The 23,242-nt window shown below is 33.5% G+C and overlaps 3 protein-coding genes across 3 annotated transcripts; 1 reads left to right on the forward strand and 2 right to left on the reverse strand.

Annotated features, from left to right (window-relative positions):
* Positions 1-89: 89 nt before the first annotated feature.
* LOC145612320 (transcriptional repressor ILP1-like) lies at positions 90-3,987 on the forward strand. Its single transcript, XM_081667687.1, has 3 exons — positions 90-211; positions 878-2,009; positions 3,520-3,987. The coding sequence occupies exons 2-3, from the start codon at positions 933-935 to the stop codon at positions 3,769-3,771; spliced, it is 1,329 nt and encodes a 442-aa protein (XP_081523813.1). The 5' UTR covers positions 90-211; positions 878-932; the 3' UTR covers positions 3,772-3,987.
* A 4,171-nt stretch (positions 3,988-8,158) lies between these two features.
* Positions 8,159-9,334, reverse strand: LOC145610577 (F-box protein CPR1-like). The gene has a single exon (XM_081665889.1). It carries the CDS (start codon positions 9,332-9,334, stop codon positions 8,159-8,161), a length of 1,176 nt encoding a protein of 391 aa, XP_081522015.1.
* A 5,567-nt stretch (positions 9,335-14,901) lies between these two features.
* On the reverse strand, positions 14,902-16,289 carry LOC145610578 (uncharacterized). The gene is made up of 2 exons (XM_081665890.1): positions 15,917-16,289; positions 14,902-15,611 (listed from the first exon to the last, which is right to left on the reverse strand). Exons 1-2 carry the CDS (start codon positions 16,287-16,289, stop codon positions 14,902-14,904), a joined length of 1,083 nt encoding a protein of 360 aa, XP_081522016.1.
* Positions 16,290-23,242: the final 6,953 nt, after the last annotated feature.

Genomic DNA, 23,242 nt, shown 5'->3' on the forward strand with positions numbered 1-23,242 from the left:
AAATACCCTTTACAAGTTTTAATCGGAGTGAAACTTGTATTTTCCCCTTATTTATTAGACCTTGAATAACTGTGACGGGTCATAGAATTGGTCTCTCTCAGATTAGTGAGATAACCATTGAAGTGCACTCAACGTTTTCCATTGAACTGCAGTTGGCGTTCTCCGTTGAAGCGCAGTTAGTTCTTGATCTCCCATTGAAGCAGCTTCTGAGGTAAGTTGTTTGTATTTGTTATCATCATATCAAATATCCCTAAAATTATGAAATCGATAATTGAATCAAATATCCCTATAATTATGAATCAAATATGATTGCTAATGTATTGCACAACACTGCATTAAGTGTAGGGTTCCAAAATCTTAACTATTGCTTCTAATTTCTAAGATTATGAAAACAAGATTATGAGATTATTGAATCAAATATCCCTAAGTTGTTTGTATTTGTTATCATCATATCAATTTATCAAATATCCCTAAAATTATGAAATCGATAATTGAATCAAATATCCCTATAATTATGAATCAAATTTGGTTGCTAATGTATTGCCCAACACTTTAATGTTAGGATTTAACTATGAAATCGGAGTTCTTTTCCCTGATTGTCACTGCATTAAGTGTAGGGTTCCAAAATCTTAACTATTGCTTCTAAATTCTAAGATTATGAAACCATCATAACCAAAATAAAACAAGATTATGAGATTATTGAATCAAATATCCCTAAGTTATATGTTTTTCCGAGATAATTGAATCAAATTTGGTTGCTAATGTATTGCACAACCCTTTAATGTTAGGATTCAATTATGAAATTAGACCTTAATTGTATTTATGTGATTGTTTAGTCTACTTATTGTTGCTGAAACAATGACCGTAATTGTAACAGGTAAACTTTATTGAACATTTAGATTTGATTGGCGATTATTGAGGGGGCTTTGGCAATGGTATCAATGAGCTCTAGATCGAAAAATTTTCGTCGTCGAGTAGGTGATGACAATGAAGATAATGAAAGTAGCGGTAATGGGGATCCATCTAAAACTCCCACGAAGCTGTCTTTGAACAAAGCTGCAGCTTCTAATAATAAACCGAAGAAAAACCACCAAAAGCTTCTTAGTTTTGCTGAATATGAAGAAAATGAGACCCCATTTTCTCGTCCACAAAAATCTTCCTCATCCCGTCTTTCCAAGTCCAGTTCCTCTCATCATATTACGTCTGTCAAGGATCGTCGTGGGTCTTCCTCGACTTCACTTCCCTCCAACGTTCAACCTCAAGCTGGCCAATATACAAAAGAAGCCCTGCTTGAGCTTCAAAAGAATACCAAAACCCTTGTTAGCTCTAGGCCGAGACCGGCAGCATCAGACACGAAACCTAGTCCTTCCTCAGAGCCTGTAATTGTTTACAAGGGTCTTGTCAAACCAGTTCTAGAAACTGGGAGTGCTGGTGATGAGTTCAATGAAGACAAACTTTCAAGAAAAGAAGAGAATGCTTCTCTGAGGAGGGAGAAGGATATGGATCTTCTAGATCAAGCAACAATTAATGCTATACGAGCAAAGAGGGAGAAACTTCGTCCATCACAGGCTGCAGCACCAGATTATATGTCATTGGATTCTGGAAGCAATCATGGAGCTGATGAGGGGTTAAGTGATGAGGAACCAGAATTCCAAACTCGAATTGCAATGTTTGGTGAGAAGATAGATGGTCCCACAAAGGGTGTATTTGAGGATGTAGATGAAAGACCAGTGCGTGCTGGGCAGAGTAGTCTGGAAGATGATGACAATGACGAGGAAGAGAGAAAATGGGAAGAGGAGCAATTTAGGAAAGGTCTAGGCAAGAGAATGGAAGAAGGACCTACCGAAGTTAGCAGAAATGCATCATCTATTCAACCTCAAAGTTACATGTACGCATCACCTAGCATTGGAGGGGCAATTGGTGGTGTACAGGGTGCTGGGACAATGTCCATATCTCAGCAGGCTAAAATTGCCAAACAAGCTTTTCAAGATAACTTGAAGAGACTTAAGGTATGTGTAATTTTTTTCCTATTTTATTTTATTTATTTTTTTTCAAGAAACTTGTTGCGGTATTGTGGAAAATCTAGATGGTAGTCAGGGGTGGAGATGTAGAGAGAAAAAATTGGGTGGATAATTGTGTGAGACCCAACTCAAGATAAAAAGTAGAGAACTTTTAATTGCTAAAAAGGAATAGGGCAAGTAAATCAGGATACCCAAAAATTAAGAATATTGGAGCAAGTAAATGGAACAAAAGAAGTATTACATGGACAAAAAATTTTCTTTGTTTTACTTAGTTGTTATGGATATGTGCTCATATATACATTTAATAAGATACAATCCAACCATTGTCACCTCATCACAAATGAACACTTGCTTGTGTTATTGTTTAACTCCTAAGGAAGTAAGAAAAGTGAGAGTATTCATCTTAGACTTGTTATCTTTTTTATTTTTTTTAGTATATTGTGATCCTATAGCTAAGAGGCATACCCGTGTTCATAGTTTTTCCACCTGATAATGGGTGAATTTTATTTTTAACTTATTTGAAAACCTTGATTGATAAAAATAAGATACTTTGGCTCAAGGTGGAGAATGAAATGTCCATTATCCGGTATAGAATTTCCTCCATCTGCTTAAGAAAAGATAATTGTATTTTAAATGTAGATGTTTTCCTTACATTTTATGTGAAGAAGTGATTGACATGACATATGTTTAGATTATTTGTCACTTTTTTTTTCATGATGGTTGCATCTGCAGCTTGGGTAGTTTAACAAGCTCCAAATAGGAGTGTAGGATGGAGCTATGGAGGGTTTCGTATGTGCGAACTTGTCCTCCCTATCCCTATATGAGTTAAGTGTGAGAGTTTAATGTTAGAGCTCCCTCATACCTTCAAAGTTGGGAATTTTTTCCTCACAATGTCCCTAGAGTTCTATGGGTTTGAGTCAAAAAAACTGCTTCTCATCATATCTTAAAAAAAGAAAGAAAGTAAAGGAACTGAAGAAGTAAAGATGCTTATACTTTGGGGTCTTCTACATATATATATGTTAATCTGGATTACAGTTTTTGTGGTCTAGTCTTATTTTTAACTTGATGATATTCTATTTTGTAATAAACTGTAAGTACTGGTTATTTTATGTCAACTATCAGTAATGTGCATCAAGCTGTAAGCTGCTGTGGACACATGATTATTATCAATCTTTTCTGTAATTCTAGCTTTGAGTGAAATTTACTTCAAAAAAGTAGAATTTGTCTCTTTCTTGAATGAAAAGTAGTCGGAGTTTTAATGATATTAAAAAAATGGGTGGTATTTTTGGTGAATCATGAAACATGAAGTCATGGCCATTTGTATTTTGTAAGGACTGTAACCCTGGTGTAATTTTGTTCTGCAATATGTAGATGTTAGGCATCCGTTTCCACACACCTTTTATGCTTGTGGACATAATAACGCTTCAAGTTTTCATTCTTTGCCTTATTGTGTTCTCATGTGTTTTTCTTGATTTCTGATCTGTTTCTTTGTTTTTAGGAAACACATGCAAAAACCATGACTTCACTGGCTCGTGTTGATGAAAGTTTATCTGCATCACTGACGAATATCACTGTGCTTGAGAAGTCTTCATCTGATGCTGGAGAGAATTATATATTTGTGCAAAGACTCCGGGAAAAGGCTACACATACAAAGCTAGTAGGCCCGCATACAACATGTGCTGGCAGCGTCTCATTGGCTTACAAATTTGGGCCCATTTTCAACAAAAACCAAAATTTCAGCCAAAACTAGTGTATGGCCCACACGAAGCTCCGGATAATTTTTTATACATTTGTAATTGAGTAGATAGGTTTATTCTTTATTATTTATTTATTCATTATTTGTTTATAATTGATAATAGTTTCTCATTAAATAAACTAGATGAAGCCCGTGCGATGCACGGTTTGTTTGAATTTTCTAAAATATATATTTTTTTTTTTTGTATTTATGTGCTAAAATTTGTTGCATATTTAGATAAAATTATTAATATCAAAAGAAAATATTTTATATTTAATTAATTTAAACTTAAAAATATCATTTGTCAATTTTGCTTACGTGACATTTGAATTATTTAATTGTAAAATAAATTAATAATCTCTTATTTAATTGGCTACAACTAAACTTTATAATCCTATGAGGCGCGTTAAGAAAATTAAATCCTATGTGGCTCCCTAAAAACTCGGGAAAAAACTCCCCTATATATATATATATATATTAGATTATTTATGAAACAACTATTGAGTGTTGACTAATTATATAAACATGTACGTGTAAGAAAATTATATAGACATATCCTTTGTATAAAATTTATAGTATGATGAAAATAAAGACATAATTATTATCAAAATATTTAAATAACTAAAATTTATAACAATAGTTAATTTTTCTTGCTTGTATGTAATATCTCAATGATCATAATTAGCAAATAATAGGATCAATTTTTTTTTTTTTTTTTTTTTAAGAATTGCAGTTATTAAATTTTCAGATCTCCCTCCAATCCATATACTTATATATTTATGAGTCGAGTATGAAAAACATGATTAATACATGGATGAGATGGTAAGATATCTAATGCATATTTTAGTGGTTGTGAGTTCAAATCTCATGATAGACATTTTTAAATGCTTTTTAATATATAAGTATAGATTTCCAGCAAAAATTTTAACTTTTTCCCAAAATTTCAACCTACAAATTTTGAATTTGGAATTTTTCTTTTTCCTTTTTTTTTTGGTCAGAAAACACTTTTTTTTTTTAAAAAAAAAAAATTTAATTTGGCTTTCCAAAAAGAAACCTGAAAAAAGGGTTATGTTCTTCTCTGTAGCCGCCATCTTTTGCCGTTACTCCAATTTTATTTATTTATTTATTTATTTATTTTTTTTTTTTTTTTTTGTAATGTTGATCTTTTTCGCTAGGATGTTTTCCCTAATTCATCCTGCTGTTTATCCTCTCTTATAGTTAAGGGATTTATTTTAAATTTTATGCAAGAATAAATGAAGCTTTGGTTTGGTGGTGTTCAATAAGAATAATTGAAGCTTTATTGGTGTATAATCAACGAAATTTACATTCCACATAATAGTTGAATCATGTCTTGAATACTGATTTATGATTATTTTATTAACAATATAGTGGATTTGTTAATTTTTCACACCTAATTTGTTTGATGTAGCCATTAACATTCAAGTTCAATGGAGAAATTTTTCCCCCAATGTAAAAATATAAATTCTGAAATTTTACATTGTTGGAAATATAACATATGTTTCATCAATAATGGATAACATTATAATTAATCATAGTCATTCAATATTCGCTTTAAGGAACATTCAGGCGATTCAAATGGCTGAAATGTCAATTTGCAAGCAAGACGTCGAAAAGAATAAGGCGAACACCGTATTTTCATAATAAATCAGTAACAAATACTGGAAACAAAGTAATACAAATACTTGAGTTGACCACTTATAAATTGTTACTAAACAAATTTGATTGATAGATCACAAGTACCTAAGTGTAAAGTATAACAAAAATAACTACATTAGTACCGCTTGATGTATAGAGACTCGATCCCTACACAATTTATTGTATCAATCTGTCCATATTGCGGTTGCATAAACTGAAATCTTTAATACCACGTCGTCTTTAGCATCGGATTAAAACCTATATATGATACGTATTCCACGCGGTTTTCTTTTTTTCCAATCAATGTCTGCGGTAGGGTACGTATGCCTTTGTATTTAGCCGAAGACAAGTGTGGGGCGACCCCGCCCTGTTCGATTTGTGCCCAAACAGTCACAAGTGTTTAATCTGCGCACAAGTGTTTACTTCCTAGTATTCTAATGTAAGTCGTTTCATTCGGAGACTTATATCAATTTTTATCCATCGGTGCTTTGCCTAAGCTTTGAGTAATCGTCTCAATATACTTGTCTCCTTTATGACAGTTAATTTTTCTTCTTGAAATTGTGATAGTTAGAGCGCGAATTGAACAAGGTAGGGTTGCCCCATTGTTCATCCATAGTAAACTACAAGATCCCGATAACGGGAACCACACCATATGATATCATTTACTGTCCAGATGATATCTTGTATTAGTTCCATGATATCCTGTATTAGTTCAATGATATCTTCTATTATATAGGTTTCATGATATTATCTATAGTTTGATGATATCCTCTATTGGCTCTATGATATCATCTATAATTTGGATGATATCATCTAGGCACTAGATGATGTCATCTATTGCCTAGATTATATCATTTATAGGCTGGATAATATATATATATATCCTCTAATGGCAATATTACGATATCATTTCTAGGCTGGATGATATAGAAATGATATCCTTTATTAGTTTGTTGGATAATATCCATCTAATCGAGCATATCATCCTGCCAATAAAGGATATCATATAGTCAATAAAGGATATCATCTAATTAGTAAAGGATATCATCCAGTTAGTAGAGGATACCATCCAGTCAATAGAGGATACCATCCAGCCAATAAAGGATATCATCCCGCTAATTAAGGGTATCAAAAATCCGCATTTTGTCAGTCCGGACTGACGAAACATTTTGTTAGTCCGGACTAACACAATATATATATTTTCTTATAAAAGTTATTTCAGTGAATAATTTTTTAATTTTTAATTATTAAAACTTTTATTCATTTATAATTACAAATATTATTGATCAAAGTTTCATTGATATATGTGCTGAAGAAAAACGTTTTACCTTAAAGAAAAATTAATGGAGTATCTCAATAACGCTACGTCACTCCTGCATATAAAGAAAAGAGGTGAAGTTGATTGATAAATTTTACTTTTTAAATATTTTACTTATTAATTGAGATTTTATGAGTACAAGTAAAAAAAAAAAAAAAAAAAATTACAGAGTACGGGTACTTAGTTTTTTGTACTTTGTTAAATCATTTTTTTAACTTGTAGTTTCCTGAAAAAAAAAGTACAAGAACATGGTATATGAGGAGTTTTATTTTGTTTTCTCAAACAATCTATATAATAAATCTTCAATGCCCTTTAAAACTAGTAGAATAAACTAGAAGTATTTAAATTCATCCCACACACAATTAACAATAATACATTTCTCTATTCATTGTTTATTAGTACTAACATATATCTATACAATTCTTTTCTGACATAGGGTTAATCGTACATTAATTTAAACAATTCACAAAGCAAACGATGGAACTTTCAAAGCAGTACTTAATTGAGACATTGCTTTAATGAATGACAACCAAACTTGCAGCCTACTTACAAACAACTATAGCACAATAGATGACACCTTTCTCCAAATTTACAAGAGAATCACTTCTTACACGAGAGATTCACTTTGTTGCACTTGTCTAGTCCAAATATTTTCTTGTTCCTATAGATCTCCTTCTTCTACTATGCTCTTTGGTTCTGCCTCTTAAACTCATATCATTTTAGTTGTTGTACATCCAATTTTCCCAAATTATGCTTCTAAATTAGCTAACATTAATCGATGGCGTGTCATTCTAGATTTCAATTTTCAAAGATACAATCTCGCCTAAATCAGTAACACTGAAATCATGTAGTCTAAATACATAAATAAATACCATCTGATTTCATGAAAACAAATCTTGGAAACTATTTCGAGACTAGTTATACACTTATAAGTTGTCGCGGCTTATTTTGCTAGGTTTACCATAATAGATAACTAAATGATAGACACTGTCGTTTATTCCTGTGAATTAAACATATAGTTATACACTGTCCCCTGCTTATGTTGTAATACATTCTAACAGCAACATCCATAAGAAATCATAGCAAAAGAAACCAACATTAACATCTACAATAAAGCACCAGACAGTTCCTTCAATGAATCAAACTGTCAAACTGTATCTGCATGCTGTTTACATAAAGAATCTAGAAAAAGAACGAACCATCAAAATCACAAACACAATGAAACTCTTACAATAGTCTCTAAGGTCACATAACTCGACATTAACGAGGAATGGAAGCAGTACAACAATTGTCCTAATATCACAACAAAAGAAATCAAACAATGTTCTAAGAAATAATGTTTATTACAGTACTCTCTAATTGGTTTATTCTGAAAATTTCAAGTGGCTAACAGCTTGTAAGTTGATAGAAGCCATGCTTATGTACCTGTTAATCGCCGTTGGATATTTTTAGAGGATTCACTAAGCTCTCGACATAAGTATCTGCATAATGTATTCGATTATCAACAATCCTTCCACAAGTCTCCATCTGCTGGCTTTTAATGCTATAAGACATCAGATTCGATTCACGAAAATCCAAACGCAGAGCGAACAATTTACCAGACTGTTCATCATAAGTAACCCTTGCACCTATTCCAAAATTCTTCAGTTCATTGAAGGTATCTGCATCCAATCTCGAATTTTTGGTATCATACCGTTCCCATCGGTTTTGGGGCACGCGGTCTCCATCATCCTCTCTCATTATCCATACTTCGGTTCTCTCAGCAGTAAAACAAAACACTGCTAAACATCTGCCAAAAATAAACAGAAACTTGTTCATTCGCCGGCTCTCAGCAGGCAATTCAACACATCGAAATTCCTCTCTTCCAAAATCAAAGGAAAGAACATGGGTGTTTTCGAACAGGTCATCTGCATCTCTCACCAACCAATGCGCAGCCCCTTGACAGAAATAAGGCTGATACAAATCACGCAATAGTATATCACTATACATAATTGCATCATTCATCTGAACATTCTTGGTCTTCCAACAACTATCATTACATGAATAAACCCTGATCTCTGACGACAATTCGTCAAATTTGGAAGACTTTACTCTAAATCCAATCACCTTATAATCTTTATTGGAAGAAGTAAACCCCAAAACAAACATGTCAATGGGTAAGACGAGCAGCGGACAAGGAGGAAGATCCAAAGATTTTTTAACATAGGGGTTATATAACCTCAAATTTGGAATCAAAGTAGGTTTATAATCATTATCTTGGAGCAAAAACAAACCATTCAAAGTTTCCCAAACCCTGCAATCTTTACCTATAGTAGTAATTTGGGCAATTTCTTCAAGTCTGGAGTTAACAACTCTGATTACTTGATCAGTCCATCCCTTGCCTCCAATTCTTTCAATTAGTAGAAAGCGATTCTTGTAAGAATTCTCGTTGAAATGTTGAAAGTGTTGTGTAATGAAAGCACGGGAATCGATTATTGTACACCAAGATTTGCAGACGCCTCGTAATCGAAGAAGTGTATTCACCGGCAGCTTCTGAAATACCACCTTCCATAAGTCTTCCGGCAACGTGTCACCCGGTTGGGTTTTCATTTTCTGGGTTTGCATTATAACGAGGGAGTTGGAAGAAAAGGGTTGTTGTGAAGAGAAAGAAGATGAGAGATTTGCTTGAGTTTAGGAGTGTTTTTGTAATCTAATTAAGAGATTAATGTAAATGAGTATGATTTGTGGGGTTTTTATAAGAGAAGCTCCAAATGTTAAGGGGCGGGAAAACTAACTACCAACTAACTGAAACAAAATTAACTAACGTTATCCAAAAAAAAAAAAAAATAAATAAATAAAAAGCACTCATAAAATTAATTAACCCATTCACTGTAAAGAGAGGTAATGCTCCCTAGTTTATTGGAAGGAAATCATCTTTGTGTTGTTTGAAGACTCATAAAATCTAACTCTGACTTAGAATTGATTCAAAAATCAAAATAATATATTGTGTCTTGAAGATAAAATTGGAAAAGATTCTAGAAAATGACTGAACTCGAAGAATCTGAAACTAAATTGGTTAAATCCAACTCAAAATTGACCCGACTTTTGAAGTTACAAAATTATAAATTGACGTTTTAAAAATTCCCACAATATTATCTTGTAAAAATGGTAAGTAGAGGTAAAAAAAAGAGTAGTATTCTGACAGGTCATCAAATGATAGTTCAAGGATTGTTCAAAATCTTGGTTGTTCAATAAAATTAACTAAATGATCATATGATAGAAAAAGATAGATTGCACCACTTGAGCATAATACAAGTGAGAAGAAGATGAATACATAACAAGGCTTTCCTCAAGGGCTGGGTTTTCGCGTGTCTGGAGTATGATCAGGTTAACCAACACAATAGCATAGGACAGTACATAAAAGAAATGATGCAGCCTTGTCAATAGCCCGCAAAGGTCAATAATCTAGTGCATGCAGGTAATGAAAACTAACTACAGGAACATTTTTATGTAATCTGAAAACAGTCAGTGAGTAAAAAAAAACGCGCTCCTCATATTAAATGAAGAGCATGATATTTTTGAGAGACATCTATGATGAAATTGTTGCATCAAGAGAAGCAAATTACAAATCTGTACATCAATCCTCTATCCTCAACTTGAGACGTTGCTTTAGTGAATGACAACAAAACTGGCAGCCTATTTACAAAACAACTATAGCACAATATCAGCAGGCATCACTTTGTCATAGCAGATAAAAGAGAATCACTCCTTATGACGAAATATTCACTTTGCTGTAGTTCTCCTATTATGCTCTTTGGACTTTGGTTCTGCATCTTAAACCTTACTCTTTGTGCATTTGATTTTCCCAAAATATGCTCTAAATTAGTTAACATAAATGATGGCTAGTCATTCTGAGATTTCTATATTTCAAAGATACAATCTCGCCTTAAATCATGTAGTCAGAAATACATTACAAAAAAGAAAAAAAAAAAAAAATACTACCCCCTGATTTCAAAAAAACAAATCTTGGAAAATATTTAAGCCGATATTTAAAGACTAGTGTCTTGTCAAGTTGTCGCAGTTTAATTTGCTTGGTTTAAGGGTTTACCATACATTATAGTAAGTAAATGATGGATGCCATAGTTGGTTCTTGTGAACTAGATATATGATTATACACTGTCCCCTGCTTATGTCAAGATACATTCTAACAGCAACAAACGAGATCAATGCTTGGGGACCAGTAAAGATGAACTGTTGAGCGAAATCCAGCATACTGCTACTAGCACTACTACTAGCTCATTAATTTGGACTGATTTTATTCACAGGTATTGCAGGGACTTATATAGTATGCACTTGAGCAATGAAGCAACCAGCAAGATAGGGCTTTACTTGGCATATTGCTGAGGCCAGTTCAGTTCTTTTCATACACCTGTAGCATTTATCCTTTCATAGGTAACGACATTTGGACAATAATACATTGGTACTGTTATGCACATAACTGAATCGGGAAACTTCTAAACAATATTTGCTGTTGACATTGTACAAACAAGTCTTTTTGGAGCATTATGGATGGTCCCTTCTACATCAACTATGGCTTCTGATTACCGTACACTATGTGAACTACTGTGTGGACAGATACCGGTCATACATTTTTATCATAGTCAAGTCATTCAAGACTTCAACCAGATTCTTTTTTACCCTCCAATTCCCACCTCTTTGCATTTACTTCATCCCAGGTCTACTTTTTTTGTTAGGGATCGGATGCAGTTTTTGTTTAAAAAACCATTTTACTTTGAAAAAATTTGCGTTTCAGTTCTGCTTGCGTGCTGTCCAGTTTGTAAGTCCCTTGCTGGTTGCTTCATTTCTCAAGTGCACACTACATAAGTATATATGTTAAATATGCAGGGAAAAAACGAATACAGCACTACTACAAGTTCATTAGTTTGGACTGATTTTATTCACAGGTATTGTAAAGTATGAGTATAACATGAGGTTTTGGCAGACACTAAGAATCAGATCCTAGAAGAACTGCAGTACAGTACTATAACAAAATCATTTTGTGGCTCTGTTAGGCAAAGAAGCATTAATGCAAAAATGAATATTATTGTTATCTGTAATATATCCATATGAAATCATAGCAATAGAAACCAACAGTACATCTATACATAATAAAGCACCAAACATAGCAATGCTAGCTTAGGTGTTTGTTCAAATAATACAAAAGCACACTAACGAATAAGGCTAAATTGTTTCTGCACGCTGTTTACATTATGAAACTCTAACACAAGTCCTAAGATCACATCACACAACATTCCGAGGAATGGAAGCAGTACAAGTCACCAAGCTCTTGACATAAGCATCTGCACAACAAATTTGATAACCATAATTTCTTCTAATAGTCCTTATCTGTTGGCTAGTAATCTCATAAGACATCAGTCTCATTGGAGAATATTTCCAAGACAGCAAGAAATATACACCAGAATATTCATCATAAGTAATCCTTGCATTTTTGTTCCTTATGAAGAATTTAAGTGCATCTAAACTCGAACCTCCTTTAAAGTTCTGAACCCATGGTTTCTCAGCCACCAGCACTCCAACATGTTCTCTCATAATCCACATTTTGCTACTCTCAGCAGAAATAACAATTTCTTGATTTTTTTTTTGGTGGTAAAAGTCAAAAAAATCCCTAGAAAGATGCAGCTCAAATATTAATCATACCAGTAAATAATTTATAAATGCAATAAAGTTCCAAGGCAAATTAATAATTTTGCAAAAATTATCAAAAAAAAAAAAAAAGATAAATAGAGTTTAGGAGGGAAAATTCCCTCCAAAATGATCTTTACATGAAGAAATCAAAGCTACACCTCCATACTATCTAAAGTGTCAACTTAATTAGACCATCTGCTAGCTAATTTTTTGTTGCTTATTGACCCTTTCAGGAGGTTATACACTTGTATTCTTTGTAAAGTTGTGGAATTTATTTATGTGGAGTTCCCCTCCCTTGATCGAGTTTGGAGATGTGACGACTTAAATTAAGTACGAGTAATTAATATTTGGCACATTAGTCAAATTCAGCAAACCAACTTAGCCAAAGTGACAATTATGTATAGGCCTTCAACTTCTCAACAATAGCAGCCAAATCGACAGCAGATACTTTACCCATAATCTCTGCACAGTGCTTTAACGCGCTGATAACTACAACACCTTGAATTCTGCAAAGATCAGCTTGTGGAGTTAAACTCGACAAGAGCACAAGCAAGGAGAATAGCTAAATGATCAGGAATTCAGGGCAGAAATACAGCTTCACTATAACTTTTTCAGCAACTTTTTGTTTACTAATTACTATCACCTTAATAGTAGTGCCTTTCCATGCCTAGCTAGTCATACTACTTGTTTAAAGCCATTATCTTGCATTCATGCGCCGGAGATAATTTTTTTATTAAAAGTCCGATCCTCAGCTCCAAACTTCAATGAAGCTCAGTCATAGTGTTACTACTCTTATAGTCACCTCAAAGCGATCTACTTCAATTTTGTAAGTCATTGCCATATTTAGGGGATTGTTATTTATAATCAGTAATAATATAGTCACCTCAACAGTATTGGAAAGTAATGGTTTATTTTCGAGTAATCACAATAGAATTGAGATGTCTGATACAACACCAAAGAAGATTCAAAATTCCTACCTGCACCAATAATCGGAAAAAAAATGAAGTGGATCAAAGAGAAAATATCATCATCACTATGTAAATTCAAAAGGCATACAATGCAAAGAAGATTGACATACTAATGATTCCAACTTTTCGTGTTTTTTTTTTTTTTTTAACTTCAAACATCTTAGATGCAATACTGGTTACAGCACTTATACATAGTCAAATACATTATGAACAAGTTCAAACAACTCAATGGTGGGGCAAGCTCATCTATTCAGGTTCATGGGTTCTCTTGGTTATATGGTTCATCTGATCTGGTGAAGAGATCGAGCTTCAAGAAATAGTAAATGGTTATCATCAAGGAAAAAGCTCTGATGAGCCACAAAAAAATTCCTAATTCTTCCATTTGCAAATTGTATTAGCCATCCTTTATAAGATCAAAAAAAAAGTGGCTTGCTGGAAACTCTGTCTTTAGTTGATACAGGACGTGGGACGTATAGGCCATTCCAAAGTAGTCTACATTAGTTTCTTTTGCCCTTTCTAAGCGATCAAAAATCTAAGAATTGGTTAATATATTCAATATAATTAAGTACGGGATATTTACAAAGTACCGTCTTGATTACATCAGATCTGGAAAGAACAATAAAGATAGCAAGGAGTTCAAACTTCACACTACCCAAGCTAGCGCAGCATAAACCTAACCAGAGAAGCTAACTTCACATGTATGCTTGATGTATCTAACTACCTACCAAATGACTTAATTCACACCAATGAGAATGAAGTGAAAAATAAATGAAAATTACAATAAAGACATGATTTTCAGTATCAGATACTAAGTTTCTGTTGTCTAATCAACCAAATTGATGCAGAGATGATAAGGCTGATAATACGGGGCAGTACAAGATTGATGTGGCTAATATAGGTGACATAAAACTCATGCTATTTTCAATTACAATCCTTTACACAACACCACAACAAAGTAGCACAACCTTTTTGAGAAAACATTTCTTTTGAGAAAAATGGCTTGACTATATTTTTACATCAAAGAAGGAACACGTTTTACTCGAGAACATGTAAAAAGATTGAGATGTAGCAATCAACTCACCAGTGGTGCAAGAAGCAAATAGAACATGCACAGCCAAACGTACAAATTTGGCACTGAGAACTTCAAAATCCTTTCAATGTGGATAGTGTGAATTAAAAGCTTATGCATCAGACCATTAAAAACTATGAATTTGTTATGAAATAGAGTTATCAGTTCAGAATTTGCATGAATTTGCTAAAGATTGATATATGTAGCATCATACTGCACCACCAAGAATGGTATATTAATTGAGCCGAAATGAAACCAAGAGATCCCTCACTTCATAGGAAACAGAGGAGACTAAAACAAATTATTTTACCAAACCAAGATAATAAGGTAAAGAGAAAATGATATATCTAGCCAAAATAAAGAACACCACTATATATTCTTAGAGTAAGACATGAACCAAAAGAGCTTGGCATCCCGAACCAAAAGATTTCTGATAAATTACTTTGTGTTTAGCCAAGGTGCAAGCGAACACTTCGATGACTAGGAATGAAGTCCTTACTTGAAGAGGAGACATATTGACCACGGAATTTGATCTCACAACCTGAGGGATTATGAAGACTAAAGAATTTCTCACACAACACATCTTCTTGCCTTGAGACTTTTGCTTTATTACCTCGTATAGAAACATGAACCGATAGCAATTCCAACACTTTTCCGCAATTCAAAATGTACTTTATAATCTCAAAATCAGCATTACTCTCACTAATATATCTTATCTTAATCCTCTTTAACCGACTCCAGCAAGGGCTGCAACAAGAAGGCCAATGCTCGAGTGCATCCCTTTTTGTTAAGTATCTCGATATTTCTACTTTGAGCACCTCTAAAGAGGGACAGCATTGTAGTAAAAGCACCACATCATTCCAACTCCAACTACAACTAGGTATCTCACAATAACCATGATACATCCCAAGAACAACTTCATTTTCTAAACTACAAACAGCCTCCAAAGCATAGTTATCTATTTTAAGAGATCTTACTTCAGAAATCAACTGCGCAAGTCCTGCTATACGACTCAGGTAATTAATTTCCTTACCAAGATTAATTTTCTTACTAAATCTAAATTCTGCACTTATTAATGCACTAGAATACCCAACAAAACGAACATTCGCTAAACCAAAAGGAACATGTAATGTTATTTCTTCTAGCTTTGACAGATTAACTACAAGTAGGTAGGTTGGATTAAAGTTATAGTCATACGCTCTAATAATAACCAGTTTCTTGATGTAATGAGCCGATAAATCCAACAAATGATCAAATATATAGCAATTACCGTGAGCCGTGATCACCAGATTTAAATCTTCCAATAGTGGACAACCCCTAATAATTGTAGCCAACGCATCATCCCAATATCCAGATAATTGTAGTTTCTTTAATTTAGGAAGATTCACAACAAATCCACATAAACACAAATATTTTTAGTCAACATAAGCACAACTAGAGATTGACATTGAAAAAAACAAGTACCCGTAGATATAGTAGTAGGTATATTCGATTCAACCACAATTTGCTCTGGATTTCGAGTGCATAGATCCCGAATCCAAGATTCCGCATTCGAAAAATCATAAAAATCTCTCGACAAACAGAGATAAAAACTGTTTACTTTCGGAAAGGGAAGCTTCGGGAAAATAAGAGGTGCAGAAGAATTATAACGACGAGAAGGAAGACAAGTTGGGGTGAAGACGACGTTAGTGATGTGAGTCCAGAGATAACGCCATTGATGAGACAACACAGAGGTGATTACGGCAGATTTGATTGGAAGGAAGGAGATGATGTGTATAAGGATTGTGTCTGGGAGTAAACTCAATCTATCATTCTCCATTATTTTTGGTTGCGCCATATTCATTAGGGTTTTAACACGCAAACTGTAGTATACACTATACAGAGAGGTTCTTATATACATTGGGTCATCGATTTTATTTGCATATAATATTTAATTATTTTTGTAAAATGATTTTATGTGATATATATGAATGATTTGATTTGTATATATCTTCTTTTTTGACGTTTTGTATATATCTTCTATATAAATAATGAATACATTTTTTGTTTATGGTTACTTTTCTATAAATATAACTAGATAAGCCCCGTGCGAATGCATGACATTAAAAAAATTCATTGAAATAAATATATATTTTATGTATGTCCCTCATTTGAGGATAAATTATAAAAACATAATCATTAATTGTGATTTGTAATGATATTTAGATTTTATTAATTTTGAAGAAGAGTAAAAACTTAAGCAAATTGTGCATTACGGAGTACTCTTTAATAGAAAGTAATTACATTTTGAAGCCAGATAGTCATTTATAAATTCATAATATACCTATGGAGTAAAATATAATAATTGTCTTTAAAAAAAAAATAAATAAGAATATAATGTTAGCAATTGATTTAGGTGGGAAAAATTTTAACAACAACTTGACATGTGTACAATATTAAAAAGTGATGATATCAGCGATTGTTGTTTTTGTATATTTATAGATTGTAGATTTTCTTCACCAAAAAAAAAAAAAATAGATTGTAGATTTTTTTTTTTTTTTTTTTTTTTTTTTTTTTTTAACTTAACCTTTTAAAAATAATCTTCTATCAATGATACAGTAGTACTATTTTATGGAGTTGAATAATTGTATCGGTATTAACTTAACCTTCCACCACCTGCTTATGTACAGATACATTCTAACAGCAGTAAATAAAGGATCAATGCTGGAGGAGCAATAAATGATACTGTCGAGTAATATCATGCTGCAACCAGTAAAAAGTATGGCATATTGCTTAATAACATGTTTTTTTATCGCCTCTTATTCCCTTAAGGGCATCACTTACAGAGCTTGCAGTTTGCAGGAAACGAACAAATACAGCACTACTACTAGCTCATTACTTTGGATTATTTTTTTTATTCACAGGTATTATAAACTGTAATTTATGAGTATAACGAGAGCTTTTGGCAGACATTAAGAATCAGATCCTAGAAGAACTTCTACAGAACTAAACACAGATACTAACACATTTTTCGCAATAGTTTGCAGAACTTTTCATGAATCTCATGTCTAACAGATTGACAAAATCATTTTGTGACTTCTGTTGTAGCAGATACCATTGTAGGCAAGGCAAAGGGTGCCTTTACCACCTCAATCAACTAACAACTTAAACCGCTACAAATAAGCATTAATGCAAAAATGAGTTATCTGTAATCTATCCATATAAAATCATAGCAATAGAACCAACAGTATATCAATTTGGAAAATTTGTTCAAAAGGACCAAAGAAAGTGACTCTTTTGTTCAGAAGGACCAATTAAGACAAAAGTTGTTTAAAAGGACCACAAAAGAGACTTTGGGTTGTTCAGTGGGACCAAGTCACGTTTTCAGGCGAGTCAACGCCGGAAGTCCGGCGTTGACCATCACGTGCTAGTCACGTGAGTCATTAAGTTGGGCCTTTTTTTTTCTTTTTCTTTTTTTCCCATTATTTCACGATTTTCCCCAAAATTCTTTTTTTTCCCCAATTTTTGTAATTGTTCTTCTTTCTCTCTCCTCGAATGACACTGTTCATGGCATTTAGTATGTTCTGCCATTGTTGGTGAGGTCAGAGCAGCCATTTAATTGGGGTTAAAGGTATAGTCTTTTAAGTTCTTCTCTCTCCAGTCAATTTCATTTACCTTATTTCAGTTGCTTTCTCAACATTTCTCTGTGTTTCTCTGTATTTCGACCCTAACAATGGCTAAAGGGAAGGGAAAGCAACTTAGTCCTCTTCAATTTTCCCATATTCATGTTCCTGCAATTTCAATTTTGAAGTACAAAAACGAACAACATCAAGCAAAATCCCCTAAATTCGACAAATTGCAACCAAATTCACAGTACTAACCTTGTTCCTCGTCTCCTCAATTGCAATCCCGAATAATTTGTCACCAAAAAGAGCCGCAATTGCAGACTTGCTTTGATTCTAGGGTTCGTCACTTCGAGGAGAGAGAAAGAAGAAGATCTAAAAATTTTGGGTGAAATCTGATTTTGGGGGGAATTAGTTAGGAATAATGGGAAAAAAAGAAAAAGAAAACAAAAAGGCCCAACTTAATGACCCATACTCCGGCGTTGACTTGCCTGAAAACGTGACTTTGTCCCACTGAACAACCCAAAGTCTCTTTTGTGGTCCTTTTCAACAACTTTTGTCTTAATTGGTCCTTCTGAATAAAAGAGTCACTTTCTTTGGTCCTTTTGAACAAATTTTCCTATCAATTTATAATAAAGCACCAAACGTAGCAATGCTAGGCGTGCGTTCAAAGAATACAAAATTACACTAAAGAATAAGGCTAAATTGTTTATGCACGCTGTTTACATTATGAAACTCTTACACAAGTCCTAAGATCACATCAATCAACATTCTGAAGAATAGAAGCAGAACAAGTCACCCAGCTCTCGACATAAGCATCTGCACAACAAATTCGATAACCATAATTTCTTCTAATAGTCTCAATCTTTTGGCTAGTAACGTCATAAGACATAAGTGTCACCGGAGAATCTCTCCAAGACAGCAAGAAAAATACACCAGAGTATTCATCATAAGTAATCCTTGCATTCCTGTTTCCTATGAAGAATTTAAGTGCATCTAAACTCGAACCTCCTTTAAAGCACCGAACCCATGGTTTTTCCAGCACAACCTCTCCAACATCTTCTCTCATAATCCAGATTTTGCTACTCTCAGCAGAAATACCGAATACTGCCATCGATTTTCCGAAATCAAACAGACACTTGAACATCTTCCACCCAGGCAATGGCACTCGTCGAAACTCCTCTACACCAAAATCAAAGGAAGACATATGTGTGTGTTCGAAACTGCCATCATACTCAACTACTATATCTCCATTTATCCAATGTGCAGCTCCTTGACAAAAATAACGGTGATGCAATCGAATACTAAAACTCGAAACTAGATTATTCACACCAACATCCTTAATCTTCCAACGACGATTATTAAATGAGTAGACCGCGATCTTAACATTATCTACTCCATTGTCATATCCTCCAAATGCAACCACCTTGTAATCTTTACTAGAAGAATCGAACCCGAGAGCAAAGTTGTCGACACCATCGCCGGGCAGTGTGAGTGGACAAGGACGAAGAATTTGATGTTTTCGAGTAGAGGGATTCCATAACTTCAACACTGAAAACCTTGTAAACTCATAATATGGAGCAATTCTTGGAACAAAATCAAACCATTAAAGATATCACGAATCTTGCAATAATTGGATAAAAAACCACATATTAATTTTGTTGAATGTAGATTCATCAACGACTCCAATTTCTAGTCCTCGCCATTTATTGTATTTGACTTTATGAACTAAAAGCAACTGATTCTTGGTAGAATTCTTGTTGAATAATTCAGAGTGTTTTGAAATAAGGGGAGTCGATGATTGAACGCCAAGATTTACAGACGGCGCGAAATCGAAGAAGGGTTAACACCGGGAGCTTCAGAAAGATTTCTGTCAATAAATTTTCACATAAATGCATGATTTCAGCATAAAATTTTGTTACGAAAATTTGAACTTGGAAGAAAAGGGTTGTTTTGAATATCTCAGAAAATGAGTGATTGCTTGAGTTGTGAAGTAAATGATTTAAGTAATATTCTTTGTTTTTAGTTTTAAGTTGATGTAATAAGTGAATGATTTGAGGGGTTGTTATAGGAGAAGCTCAAAATGTAAAGAGGCGGGAAAACTAACTACCAACTAACTGAATCAGAATTGATTGAAATTATGCCAATAAAAAAAAAATTGGTTATCATTTTTTATTATAAAATATTCAACGAACTAAAATATCAGGGATTGTGTACTATCTGTTAATGGGTGGGTCCAAAAACTTCTAGGCCTAATGTATTACTAGTAGTAAAGTGCTAAAGTATACTTGTATAAGTTGTTTCATTTCATTCATTTTTTCGAATTTCCTCAATGAGAATCCGGGTAAAATGAGTCCAAAACCTTATCGGACGAATCTGACCATTGAGAAAACAACTCATCAGCAAACAAAATAAAGACAATCTTGTTATGGGTGTGGACGTGTGGTATTTACCCTTGTTATGTAATTTTTTTTTATTTTTATTTTATTTTATTTTTTTTGTGAAAGAGCTTGTTACGTAACTTTCGCTATCTCGATCTTTTCATTTTTTTTTATTTTTTTTTTTATTTTGTAGTCATATGGCCATTTTTGTGATTTAATTTCTTCCTTAATCTTTATACCCAAATAACCCAATCCAAATAGTGCAATTAGTAGTAAAGCAATAAAATTAGATACCTTATGCTCAAAATCCCTATAACTTTGGGTTTGGTTAGAAATTATAGGCATTTGAAGATCATTTAAAAAAGTACTACGTACGTACGTATATTGGTTGGGAGTTGTTTGGGATTTAAAAACTTTTTTATAAACCTCATATGGTAAGCTTTTTGAAAGTAATGACATCAAAAGGACCATAAGACAGTGCTTCTCTTATAAAAACCCCAAATTCAAATCATTTTACTTTTTGTTCATTCAATTATTTCATTTAGCTATCACAAAACAATGGCTAGCTGTTCAGAATTTTTCAATTTTATAGAGTATAATGAGGGGTGTTGGCAGACACTAAGGATCAGATCTTACAAGAACTTCTACCGAACTAAACACAAATACTAACAAATTCTCGCAACAGTTTGCATAACTTTTCGTAATCTCAAGTCTACCAGATTGACAAAATCATTTTGTGGCGCTGTTACATTGCAAATTCTGTTGTAGGCAAAACAAAGGGTGCTATACCACCTCTATCAACTACCAACTTAAACCACTACAAATAAGCATTAATGATTAAATACGAAAATGAAGATTACAGGTATCTGTAATGTGTCCAAATGAAATCATAGCAAAAGAAACCAACAGTACATCTATAAAAAAAAGTAACAAATACAGCAGTGCTAGGCATTCCTTCAAAGAATATAATATCACACCAAAGAATAAGGCTAAATTGTTTCTGCACGCTGTTTACATAATGAAACTCTTACTCAAGTCCTAAGATCACATAACACAACATTCCGAGGAATGGAAGCACTACAAATGTACAATAACAGTCTTTATATTACACTGAAAATTTTTAAGTGACAAACACCTTGTAAGTTGATAGAAGTCATGCTTATATACCTGTGATTTTCAATCATCATATCGCAATTGGATCTTTTCCAAAGTTTCAAAGCTCTCGACATAAGCATCTGCACAACAAACTCGATAACCATAAACTCTTCTTATAGTCCTTATCTGTCGGCTAATAATGTCATAAGACATCAGACTCATTGGACCATATTTCCAAGACAGCACAAAAAATACACCAGAATATTCATCATAAGTAATCCTTGCATACTTGTTCCTTTTAAAGAACTCGAATGCATCTAAACTCGAACCACCTCTAAAGCACCGAACCCATGGTTTCTCAGGCGCAACCTCTCCAACATCCTCCCTCATAATCCACATATTGCTACTCTCAGCAGAAATCCCGAATACTGCCAACGATTTCCCGAAATCAAACATACACTTGAACATCTTCCTCCCAGGCAATGGCAAACATCTAAATTCCTCTGCCCCAAAATCAAAGGATGAAAAATGTGTGTGTTCGAGCCCGCCTTCATACAAAACTGTATCTCGCCCTCCCCTTATCCAATGTACACCCCCTTGACAGAAATGACGGTGGTGCAATAACACAGTATATCGCGAAATAGGATTATCCACAACATGAACATTCTTCATCTTCCAACGATCTTCATTTAATGAATAAACCGCGATTTTATACAAATTAGCATTTACTCTATCATTTCCTCCAAATGCAATCACCTTGTAATCATTACTAGAAGAAACAAACCCCAGAGCAAAGTTGTCGATACCGTGGCCGAGCTGCTCAGAAAGTGTACAAGGACTAAGCGTCCGAACTTTTCGAACAGAGGGATTCAATAACATCAACACTGGATACATTGTATTCTTAATTTTTGGATCACGTATTTCTTGGTACAAAATCAAACCATTAAAGATATCATGAATCTTGCAATTTTCTGTTAAAAAGGCAATTAGTTTAACTCTATCGAATGTAAATTGATTAACGACTTCGAATTCTAGTTCAGTCCTTCCATCATCTTGTGTAACTGCATGAATTAACAGTAACTGATTCTTGGTAGAATTCTTGTTGAATAATTCAAAGTGTTGTGAAATGAAAGCAGGGGAATCGATGATTGAACACCAAGATTTACAGACGGCACGAAATCGAAGAAGTGTTAACACCGGCAGCTTTAGAAAGATTTCTGTGAATAAATCTTCACATAAATGCATGATTTCAGCAGAGAATTTGAACTTGGAAGAAAAGGGTTGTTGGGAAGATCAGAGAAAATGAGTGATTTCTTGAGTTGTAGAATAAATGATTGAATAATTTTCTTTGTTTTCAGTTTTGGGTTAGTGGAAATGATTAAGTGATTTGTGGGGTTTTTATAGGAGAAGCTCAAAATGTAAAAGGGCGGGAGAATTAACTACCAACTAACTGAAACAGAATTGATGAAAATTATCCTACAAAAAAGGGAAAATTTAGGGATTTTATTTTTATTATTATTATAGGTTTTTTTTTTTTCTCATACTCCACTAATACTTTTTATATTGGTAAAAAAAAGTTAATTTGATTTCAAAATTTTTTTAAAAAAAATATATTTAATAAAAAAAAAAAAAAGGTTAATTTTGGGACTTTCACAGTTTCACATTGGGTTTGTTTGGTTAGTAGTTAAATTAAAAGAGTTTTTTGGGTTTTT

This window comes from Chenopodium album, chromosome 24 (genome assembly GCF_948465745.1).
Source record: "Chenopodium album chromosome 24, dcCheAlbu1.1, whole genome shotgun sequence".
Taxonomy (NCBI): Eukaryota; Viridiplantae; Streptophyta; class Magnoliopsida; order Caryophyllales; family Amaranthaceae; genus Chenopodium; species Chenopodium album.

Excerpts from the sequence above, each read along its gene's own strand:
- LOC145610578 (XM_081665890.1), bottom strand. The coding sequence starts at position 16,289 with ATGGCGCAACCAAAAATAATGGAGAATGATAGATTGAGTTTACTCCCA. Across the intron at positions 15,612-15,916 it reads ACCTACTACTATATCTACGG|TTAATCTGTCAAAGCTAGAA; the intron begins GTACTTGTTTTT and ends ACCTACTTGTAG.
- LOC145610577 (XM_081665889.1), bottom strand. The coding sequence starts at position 9,334 with ATGCAAACCCAGAAAATGAAAACCCAACCGGGTGACACGTTGCCGGAA.
- LOC145612320 (XM_081667687.1), top strand. The coding sequence starts at position 933 with ATGGTATCAATGAGCTCTAGATCGAAAAATTTTCGTCGTCGAGTAGGT. Across the intron at positions 2,010-3,519 it reads ATAACTTGAAGAGACTTAAG|GAAACACATGCAAAAACCAT; the intron begins GTATGTGTAATT and ends CTTTGTTTTTAG.